Genomic DNA, 11,620 nt, shown 5'->3' on the forward strand with positions numbered 1-11,620 from the left:
CTTTTTAAAAATTTTTATCTTTTCTTCATTTTATGACTGAAGCAAAATATAACGAGTTAATGAATTTGTATCAAGATTTTTATGATACTTGCTGTGCAGTATATAAGCTTCATACATTCAATGAAGTCGAAATCAACAAAATTTATTTTGATATCAGAAATACAATAGTTGAAACCAAAATCATGTCTCCATATCAAACATTAACAATGATTCACTTAGCTCTTACTTATAATGTCAAGTATTTCAAATCATACAAGGCAATTTTCAAAAAAGTTTATGACGAATATCATCCAAATCTCATGCATCGATATTCTATTAAATTTCCATCCATATTGTGGCAGGATCTTTCAGATGAACATGGAATTTTATTATCAGAGAGGTTCAGTTCTGAAATCGAAAAAATGATTCTAAAGATTATTCACTAGACTTCCTTGAAGAAGGTACAATTTATAGATCAATTATTGATGATGACATAACATCTTTTATAACTTTCACCGAAATGCCAGGATTTGATAAGGATCAAACTCTCAATAGCCCTTTATATCCATTTTCAACTAATTCATTACTTGCACTATGTTGTTATCATGGATCAGTCAACTGTTTTAAGTTTTTAATAACAGAATTTGACTCACCTATAACACAAGACTGCCTTCTCTATTCATTTTTGAGTGGCAATCCAGATATTATCCATAAATGCTTGAAAGCAGAGCAACCTAATGAAACTTGCATGGAATATGCAATTATTTCACATAATATTGATTTTGTAACTTTTTTGATGAATGAATATGGTCTTGAAATCAATTTAATGGAATGCATTAAATATCATAATTTTCAAGCCTTCCTAGTTTATTTAGACCAAACAGATGACATTAATCAATGTTTTATTTATTCCGCATGTTTTCATAATCCATGTTTTTGTGAATACTTCCTTTCAAAGGGTGCAGATGTTAATTCAAAAACCGAAGATTGGGGACAGACAGCAATTTTTTATGCAACAGAATATGATAACGAAAAAACTGCCGAATTCTTAATTTCTCATGGTGCAGATATTAATGTAAAAGACTTTTATTCTAATACTGCTCTTCATCGCGCTACAGATTATAATTACAACAATGAAGGAGCAAAATTTCTTATTTTGCATGGTGCAGATGTTAATTCAAAAGATTCTGATGCATACACAGCTCTTCATTTGGCAGCAGAAATTAACAACAATGAAATGGTCGAATTTCTTGTTGAACATGGTGCTGATGTTAATGCAAAAAACAAATACGGCGGAACCGCTCTTCATTTCGGATCAGTACGTAATAACGAAGAAATTGTTGACATTCTTATTTTGCATGGTGCAGACGGTAATGCAAACAAATGTTGTAAGAGAATTGCAGCCACCAAAAGCTGAAATACCGACGTATGTTAAATTTTTTGGAAATGTAATTGATTTTATAGTGGACCCTGCAAATGCATAAGTTCCAAATGTCATTTTTTGAATGTTCGGATCGAATGTAATTGAATTCAATTTTTTGTTTTGAAAGAATGAATATGAAATAATAGTGCAATATGATGGAATGGTGATGTTGTTGTTGATATCATCTTTGATGTAATCAATCATTATATCATCCATATATAAAATACCGTCAACAAAATGATACCTTGTCGTGTTTTCAAAAGCAATATTCAAATTTCTTGAGCATTGACTGAAGCATCCTTGTGCAAGTTGACATTTCTCTGGAATTGTGATGGAAAGTAAACTTGTGCATCTAAAAACGCTGTTTCATTGATTCTTTCAAGAGATTTTGGAATATTTATATTTTTTCAAGAAGTACAATGAGAAAATGAATAATTGCCTATTACAGTCAATGTTTCAGGCAATGTTACGCTAGTCAATTTACTATTCCAAGAGATTGCGTTTAAAGGGATTTCTTTCAAATACATTTCATTGTTAAAAACAAGATTTTTAATACTGCTTGTATAGAAAACTTCACGTGATAATTCTATTGGATGTTGTGGAAAGGAAAGAGTGTTAATGTTACTTCCTGTAAAACAATTTTCTGTAATTTTTCTAACTTTGTTATTTACATTGTAATCAAATGAAATATATGATGATATGCAATACATTACTGAAAAGGTTTTGTTATAGATTGCAGTGCCATCAGTATTCAAATTAGGATTTTCTTGATGAACAGTAAATATAGATATTGGGCATTTTGGGAAATATTTGATCGAAGTTACGCTTTTAGGAATATAAAATTGAGAAATGGCAAGATTTTTTAAAATTCCAATAGATTTCAGATTTGAATTCGAAGTTATTGAAATTGATGTTAATGATTTGCAGTCTTGAAAATCATTGATGATTGTGACACTGTTTGGAATATCAAGAGAGGTAATTGATGAACTTGAAAAACAATCTTTTCCGATTTGTTCTAAGTTTGGAGGAAATATTATGGATTGAAGAGATAAACAGTTTGAAAATAAAGATTCTGTAAATATTATGAGATTGTTGCAGTGACTGAAGTCAACTGTTTCAACCGAAGTTTCTGAGAAACAAAAAGATTGTAAATCTGTGAGTTGTGAGTTCTGTTCGAAGTATACAGATTGAATTGTTGACTTGCATAGTAAAAATGCTGAATTTCCCGTTTTGCCTGCTTGAATTCGTTGAACACTTGAAGGAACAGTGAATGTTCTTGTTCCGGATGGTAATTTGATAAGAACATATCGATCATCCGAATCATATTGAACACCTTGACTCATTTACTGAACTTTAGTTTTCATATTTTGATGATTTTTATTTTTTGAAGTATTGTCACTTTTTGTTGTTTTCATTGAAAATACTTTACTATCCTATACTACTGACACCTCCAATTGAATACATCTTTAATTAAAATTTTTCAAAATTTCAGTAGCATGAAATTTTGGTAGCAAAAGTATCAATTCTATAATTGGGAATCAATAAATACAATTTATGGATAAGAAAAAGCCAATATCATTCTAATTTTATAACACTCGAATATATATTTATTAGATCAAGAACAAAGATTGTATTACAAGTCTCTAGTATTCGCACTTATTGGTGTCTCAATCCAGCTAATTATTTCAACTGGCATCCCTCTAAATTATATGTGTTAGGGGACTTTTAGAGTAAATCTTATTTTATTATGCTGAAAAAAAATCTATTTTCTACTCACTATTGAAAACCTATAAATACCCTAACTATATCAATCTTTTGTAGTATTCAAATGTTTGTTTTATCTAATATCCTAGGTGTTGATTTTACCACCACAGGAATTTGCTTCAGAAAATGTCCCAAAAAAGTTTTGAATTCAGAGTATAATCAATGAACTGATTGTTTCATTCATGTAGATTGAAAGGAAATATGAGATGGTAAGATATTGATGTTTGATAGGCTAAAACTCAATGCATTTATTAAAATATAAAATGTCTTTTAAAACTTTACTGTTATTTCTTATAACGAAGCGTTTTTTTGATCATAAAAATAATTGCCGCAGAAATGAGATAATTCCGCGATTATTATATATATAACTTGATATAGTTTATTTTTTCATAGGTCTTGATTGGACTTTATTATTACGAGTCGATCTGAAATTTTAGAAGATAGAGAAAAAGCATGTAAAAACTAAAACGTTGATATTATGTGCAGGGTTAAAATGTTAAATTCAAGCAATTTGTTGCGAAATATCAATAAAAAAAAAGAAATTTGATCGAAAGAACATGATAATTTAAAAATAAACAAAAAAGGAATAACGCGCATATAAAAACTTAGAATACAACTTGAGAAAAAAGTGGAGAATCAATAGAATCTTCATCAAATGGGCAGTCAGATGAAGAAACGTTAACGTTCTTCTCGGCTCTCTCTTTCTTGTAGAACTTGAGAACAGAAAGATCAATCTGTAGGAGCTGAGATTCGGCCATCTCGCACTTGTATGGCTTGCAGTTTTGGGCAAGGTGCATTATAGCACGGAGAACGATCGGCTTTGTCTGGTTGTTGACTGGTGTAAGGACCAAGTTGTTGCGGGTGCACTTATCAACTGGTAAGGAGTTTAATGGGATGTCACCATAACCGATCATTTCATCTTTGAAAAGATTTTTGCTGAAAAGCTGGATTGTGATTGACTGGTTGTTGCCTGAAGCAGTCTTAAGGTTGTATGACTTTCTGATCGTTGAAGCCATTTTAGATGTAAAGTTGAAAGCCTTAGCTGCACCGTTGGTATTGTTCTTGATGATGATGTACATCTTGTCCTTGGCATCTGCCTTCTTGTCTGCGAAGATGAAACCGCTGAGATGGATGTAGAGAACACTCATGATGGATATTTACTGTAGGAATGATTTGGGTTTTGATAGTATTCAATAGATTGAATTGAGTTCTCAATTTTACATTAGTTCTCAATAAATAACAAGTAAAAATTTGATAACTGAAAATTTTATGATATTGTAGAAAACTTATTTATTGACTCCAAGCATATCGCATAAAACTTAATCCAAAAATGATGACTTTTTGAATAAAACTTTTCTGGATAATATTTTGATTGCCATATATGGTATATGATAAATTTTCATGAAAGGTTTTTGAAAAACCGATTCAAAATTTAAGATGGAATGTAATGGGTTATAAATAGTAAATATATACAACTATCTAATAAAATATTTTGAGAGGAAATTTAAGACACCATGAAAAATCAAACATCTATTCAAATAATCTTTATTTGATGCAGAACGACCCATGAGTAAAAAACGGTTTAATATAAAAATTTGTGAATACATTCAACCTATCAAATCATTCAAAAAAAATTAAGATCAAACTTTTCAACATTTGTGTATATACATATAACAAGATATTAAAGATATTTGATTTCTAAAAAATCTTATCAACCGATTTTCAAAATTTTTCAACCTTGTCAAAATTAATGAAAAAATAGATATCAATTAATTAGCTACTATATTTGTAATAAAGTTGGCACATTGATTTGATGTCAAATGGGCCATTGTTAAAAGTGACAATTTATCCTCTCAACGATGTCAAAAAAATTGATGGTATAATATCAAACTTGTCTGACAGTTTAAAAGCATTTTGTTTTACTTCTTTTTATGATTTTTTTGAAAATACGGGTTTTTGCTCAAAAAAAAGACAGAAGTTCACAATTTGTGAGTGCAATTTAGAAGAAATATATTTGGAATTCGAATATATATGATTAGGATATTCAAATGCAGTAGATGTTAACTCTTTCTAATTTTGTGAAATTTTTTTCCGCAGTTTGATTTGATTTTTCAACATCTTCTGATATTTGTAAAAAAATAGCTTTGATTGTTGTATATAAGTTCTGGTTTGTTTTCTATCACAAACTTTGTTTTCAACATTCAAGATTGATAACTGATTTGAATGGATAAATTAGAAGTTGGTTCTGAAAAAGAATTCTATTGTTCATTAATATTGTTATAAATACGCCCTAGATATCATTATTTTAGTTTTTTCAAATCTTATAGGGTAAATTACTGCAATGCAAATGTCATTAAAGCATAATCTCATGAACATAATATATTGCTTGAATTAATATAAAGTATCTGTATGAAACAGTTGCTTTACGATTGAATCACATAACTATTATATAAATGAATAGTCATGCCCATGTGTTGTAGGTCAGAATGTCTTAAAATGCACTAAGATAGCATAAATGCTCTATGAACATTTGTAAATTTCAAGATTCTGTTCTAAAGAATTGAATTTATGAAGATTTCAGCCTAGATTTATAATTTTATTTGCAGCAGTTTTGATTTACTGGTGTATTAGAAGATAGAGAGGAATTTACCGAAATAATAAGCACATTTTTTTTCTCTCTCTCCTATTCAATTTTTTCATTGAGATTATCTCAATTTTATATGAGGGAAATGAAAATGAGTATGGTTATAAACCAAAAAAGTAGCGAGAATTCAACTTTCACATATGGTTGTTTATACAGATAATAGGATATAATTGCCATTGATGGGCGATTTCTTAGTTGAATGACATAATTTTTAAACATACCACTTCAGATCTTGTAATACATTACTCTAACTTATTTGTGTTCCACCATTTGAAGATATTCCCTTGGAAATTATGATACCACCACAAAACAATTTGATTAACTCTTCCATATTTAAGACTTATATTTACATTGTAGAAACTGAAAGTCTGAAATAACCCCCAAGTGAGGAGACTTTACAAATGAAAAGGAATTTAAATGCTAAGTATACAATCTTAATATGGTTTGTGAAGTAATAAATAATAATTGTTTTAAGTCAAATAAGCAAGTAATTTGGAATATATTCGAGAAAAAATGAAATTTTGGAGAATAAATTGTTAGCACTCAATACTTTTGTACACTACTGTCAGTGATTTTGAATGTGTATTGCGGCTTTAGTGTGCTATATTGAATTTTCATGGACCTAAATTGGCAAAGTCCAGAATAGGGACGTTTCAGTATGCATATAAAATATATATAGTATTTAGAACATTTTTTTGTCGAAATTTATGAAAATCAAATAAATATTTTTTGAGATTCAGCATATAATATCAGAAGTTACATATATTATACATTAACATAAGTATAGGTATGTATTTAACAACTTTACACCTTAAAATTTCGCTTAGGAAGGGAAAAGGAAAAAAATAATAACAAAAACTAGAATTGAACTTGATCTGGATGTTATCGAGCTGAGCTATGATCTATTCAAATATTTCTATAAAAGAGAATTTAAGATCGCTAAACCCCGCCAATTTTCTAATTCATGCAATTCTCCTCAAATGATATGGATAAATTTATTTAATTTAACTACAGGAATATAAATATTAAATAAAAATCGAGGATGTTTTATTGTCGTCTGGAAAAAGTGACAAAATTATTATTGTCGTCTAAAAAGGTGACAAATTATTATTGTCGTCTGGAAAAGTGACAAAATTATCATTGTCGTCTAAAAAATAGATTTTTCAAGCATGTTTCGGTACCTAAATAAAGGAAGAACATCAATTCCATCTATGTATATAGTATGCAAACACGCATGATATATGGAGTAGCTCTTTATCTGGCTAAAAATCCTATTATTTGAAAATTCGCATTGTCGTCTAAAACCGCCAGACGACAATAATAATACCCCATAAAAATCAAGAATGTAATTTTGATTTTTAACCAAGAAAATTACCTTATATTTTTTATTTTGATTTAGCGTTTAAATTATATTTTATTAATATTTATTATAATTTTGGCTTCCCAAAATCACTTTTAGGAAATTTTTCAAAAATCTCACTCAAACTTGAGAAAGGGACAGACTAGCCCATTGTCACTTTTTAATTTAGCAAATGAACGCTTATGGAGTGGAGTTTTTGGGTAAATCTGATTTGCTTATAAATGAAATAAAATTAAAAGAAACCATATTGGCATTATATTATGCAAAAATAAATAATCTTACTTAGTACTTTTAAAGTTAATTTCAGAAAAAATTTGACACAATGGTATCCGGCACATACAAGTGGTGTACAACCAAAATATAAGTTGGTTTAAACATATATTGCTATATCTCATGATCTTACTTAGTACTTTTAAAGTTAATTTCAGAAAAAATTTGACACAATGGTATCCGGCACATACAAGTGGTGTACAACCAAAATATAAGTTGGTTTAAACATATATTGCTATATCTCATGATCTTACTTAGTACTTTTAAAGTTAATTTCAGAAAAAATTTGACACAATGGTATCCGGCACATACAAGTGGTGTACAACCAAAATATAAGTTGGTTTAAACATATATTGCTATATCTCATGATCTTACTTAGTACTTTTAAAGTTAATTTCAGAAAAAATTTGACACAATGGTATCCGGCACATACAAGTGGTGTACAACCAAAATATAAGTTGGTTTAAACATATATTGCTATATCTCATGATCTTACTTAGTACTTTTAAAGTTAATTTCAGAAAAAATTTGACACAATGGTATCCGGCACATACAAGTGGTGTACAACCAAAATTTCATATCCCTAGTTTTACATTTATGTTTAGTTTTATTTCACCTAATTTTCAAAGATCATAATTGAATTAGATGGCCAAGCTATTCAAAATACGACCAAGCTTATCAAAATAAGACCAATATATTCAAAATTCTTTATTCTTTCAAATCATTTCATTTTAATGCAGATCCAAGATCACGAACTCACATATATCGAGTTGCTTAAGTATCGAGTGCAACAAGAAATCCAAGCAGGTTGTAGTTATTCATATAAAACTAGGAAAGAAAGAAATCAAATCCAATTTAATTGTAAGTGGCCGAATTGTCCATGTCGCTTCCTTGTTGATACACTTCCCGATGACAAGTACCACATACGAAAATGTATTAACACCCACAATCATTTTGCCCCTTTTCCAAACAAATCACAACAAATTACATCATATTTTTATAGATCTTATTTAACAAGATATTTTGAATCAAATCAAGACCGTGTTTACGCACAATTAAGGTGTTTCAAAGATCTTAATATCCCATTTGATAGTGGGATCATTCCGGAAATGTTTCAACAATCTACAAATGCTTTAAAAAAGTTTTCTAAACGCCTTCATGCAATCAATACCCGTTTCTCAGCGGATGATGTTACATCTCTTGCAATTTTTGTCGACATGGTTAAGAGTCATTCTCCAGATGATCTCATCGAGTTTATTCACGAGCCAGATCGTATGATTTTCTATTACGCCCCATTCGAAGCAAATGCTTTTTCACATCAAATACAAACTTATCACATTGATTCCACTTATAAGCTCTTGCGCTCTCGCATACCATTTTATGCCGTCACTGGCAAATTCGCGGAATCAATTGTTTTTCCGTTTTTGTATTTTTTCGTTTGGCCCGACACAAGTGAAAATATACAAGTTTGTCTCACAGCATATTTTGGCTCCATCAATCGCGAACCATCTTATTTTTCAATGGACTGCGCACCTCAAATCACAAATGCTGTTGAAACAGCCATCCCCTTATGCCAGATCATTTGGTGTGGCGTTCATGTGTTGCGCGCTGTCATGAGAAAGGCTGAAAAGTTTCAAGATCGTTCCAACTTCGAAACTTTCTATAACTTAATGAAGTTATTGGTCTTTGGTTCTGAAGAGGAAGAAATTGATCCTGATGAAGTTTACAACAATTTAGAAGAAATTTTAAATGAGGAACCTGCTGCCCGTGAATATTTTGACCGACAGTGGCGCCATCATCTTGACAGGTGGATGCTTCGCTATAGAAATGAAGGAGATGGAACAAACAACATCTCGGAATCACATTTCAAGGTTTTGAAGCACCAGTACTTCCCAGAAAGGCGAAATCTTCGACTCGATGAACTTGTCATCGAGTTATATTCCAGTGTTGTTCCTTCATTCCTGATTAAGTTGCAAATTAAAGGTCTGGATTCAGAGAGAAGTGTTAAAGTTATCAAAAAGTCACAAGAGATTTCGAAGAAATGACACAATTTAAAAAAGTCGAATGCATCAGTATGCTTGAAGCTGTTCAGAAAGGTCTGAAAAATGATACACTTGATCCCAACATTGTTTACTCAACATTAAAAATATTATTGCAAAGAAAACATTTGATTTAATAAACATTTAATTTATTATAATTAATTTTTTATTACAGTATAGTAAAAAATGCTATAAATAAATTATTATATTTTATTAAAATGTGACTTTTAATAGTAAGTGAATAAAATAAATCAGGAATTGGGAAAGAAATAAGGTTAATTAAAAATAATGAAAATTACAAGTTTAAGGTTAATGAAAAAGTGACAACAGGCGAGTTTGTCCCCCACTCCTCAAACATAATATTCTAACTTATCACTATTTATATAAAAGAAATTTTAGATTTATCTTTAAAAATATTATTTTGGACAACCTTGTCACGTTTTGAACTATCCGACCACCCATTATCTGATGCTTCTATAAGCGCCCTGGCTGAATGGTCATTCTAAATATTTTAAAATAGGCCAAAAATATCGACCTCAAAAATTCAATGTGGCCACTCAAAGTTAAAATACCCATTCAAAATCACTGACAGTATTTTTTTGGGAAAAATAGGAAAAAATAAAAATAGTAGCTACTGGTATGTATGTTAGAATCAATTTTCATGATATAGTATTTTAACAAAAATGGAAAATTGGTCAACCAAAAAAAAATTGAAAAGAAGAATTTTAATCGGAAAAGAAAATACATAATACAAATGGATGACTATAAATTTAATTATAATAAAATTAATTTCAGAAAATATCGTTTTGAATTTTAAACAATAGATATAAATTTTGTGAAATTTGATAAAATATATTAGTAGTATATAAAATAATAATAGTCATTGCTGACCAAATATTAACAAAAGTAATTTCAATATAGAACACATAAATATTGAAAGGTTATTAAAATTATTTTGTTAATTTTCAGTTTAAAATGTTAAGTTTATATTATACTTGCATTACCTCTCAATTTTAGTTTTGATATTAATTCAAATATCAAATTCAACGTTTAAAGTTAATAAATATTTACTTCCTTCCAATATGCCTGATAAATATTTCAAATTTGAATCAATTTTACGTTTTTTACTATATATTACTTAGTAGTTTAAATACAATATATGTTTTTCAATTCTTTAAGTATTCAATTGATATTCAGCTTCAAAATTAACACTCAAAATTTAAACTCATTGAAATATGCTTTCAAAAATATTAATAATATGGCTTACTATATGTTACTATCTTGCTAATATTAGGAATATACAAAAGCAAAATGTGAGCAAGATTTTCTTATTCTCTCAAAATTTGAAAGTTAACAATCATTATTCATTCTTGATGGAGGCGGTCGATATACCATTCTTTCAATCATACGGTTTCGATTTCGTGGATATAATTGGGAAAGGGTCATATGGAGTAATATACAAAGTATATTATCTTCAATACAAAATGAATTTTGCAATGAAGAGAGTTCCTGCGAATAAATTCCATGATTCCGAAATCAATTGCATGATTGAGATTAGAAGTTCTTCTATTGTCCCTCTCTATCAATATTTTCATTACAGTGAATACGTCTATCTATTAATGGAATATTGTCCGTTATCTTTAGATGTGTTAGTGCATGAAAGCCAGATTTCTGATTTATTTATGTAATTTCATCTTAACTAGGTGGAATTTGTGAGCACATTCCATAATTGCAAATTTTTATGAGAAACAAGGTTATTGAAACATTATAGCATTTATTTTAGAAAATTTGTTTTATGCAGCCTTGTCAGAGTTAATATATAGATCAATTCAAAACTATTATAAATATGTTCCTATTACATCATCTGGAAGGTTATTTGAAGTGCATATTTAAAAATAAATTTCCTCTGAGAATTAAGGGGGTACCCTTAAAATATTTGATCAATTCATTATAAGGGAAAATAGATGTTCTTTTAGTTTTTCATCTAGTCTATGGTTTTAATTTATCAAAATCAATACTTCAAATTGTTATTAACCTGCATTCAAATTGCCTTAAACTTCCCAATTTATTTTAGTATCTTTGAGATTATAGATTATAAAGATACCGCATTAGGATGTAGCAAGAATTTCTATTTGATTTTC

The 11,620-nt window shown here is 29.2% G+C and overlaps 4 protein-coding genes and 1 pseudogene across 5 annotated transcripts, besides 1 other annotated feature; 3 read left to right on the plus strand and 2 right to left on the minus strand.

Moving 5' to 3' along the window:
• Positions 1-32: 32 nt before the first annotated feature.
• TVAGG3_0724920 (spectrin binding) lies at positions 33-425 on the plus strand (the record flags this gene model as incomplete). The annotated part of the gene is made up of 1 exon (XM_001321512.1): positions 33-425. One exon carries the CDS (start codon positions 33-35, stop codon positions 423-425), a length of 393 nt encoding a protein of 130 aa, XP_001321547.1.
• A 74-nt stretch (positions 426-499) lies between these two features.
• On the plus strand, positions 500-1,396 carry TVAGG3_0724930 (protein ubiquitination; the record flags this gene model as incomplete). The annotated part of the gene is made up of 1 exon (XM_001321511.1): positions 500-1,396. One exon carries the CDS (start codon positions 500-502, stop codon positions 1,394-1,396), a length of 897 nt encoding a protein of 298 aa, XP_001321546.1.
• Positions 1,397-1,809: 413 nt separating this feature from the next.
• Positions 1,810-2,759, minus strand: TVAGG3_0724940 (ribonuclease inhibitor domain-containing protein; the record flags this gene model as incomplete). The annotated part of the gene is made up of 1 exon (XM_001321510.2): positions 1,810-2,745. The coding sequence occupies one exon, from the start codon at positions 2,743-2,745 to the stop codon at positions 1,810-1,812; it is 936 nt and encodes a 311-aa protein (XP_001321545.1).
• A 1,012-nt stretch (positions 2,760-3,771) lies between these two features.
• Positions 3,772-4,314, minus strand: TVAGG3_0724950 (uncharacterized protein; the record flags this gene model as incomplete). The annotated part of the gene is made up of 1 exon (XM_001321509.1): positions 3,772-4,314. One exon carries the CDS (start codon positions 4,312-4,314, stop codon positions 3,772-3,774), a length of 543 nt encoding a protein of 180 aa, XP_001321544.1.
• Positions 4,315-7,298: 2,984 nt separating this feature from the next.
• Positions 7,299-9,828: a mobile genetic element.
• Positions 8,175-9,616, plus strand: TVAGG3_0724970 (annotated as a pseudogene). The gene has a single exon. A coding segment is annotated over exon 1 (1,442 nt).
• Positions 9,829-11,620: the final 1,792 nt, after the last annotated feature.

The sequence above is a fragment of the Trichomonas vaginalis genome, chromosome III, assembly GCF_026262505.1.
Source record: "Trichomonas vaginalis G3 chromosome III, whole genome shotgun sequence".
Lineage (NCBI taxonomy): Eukaryota > Parabasalia > Trichomonadida > Trichomonadidae > Trichomonas > Trichomonas vaginalis.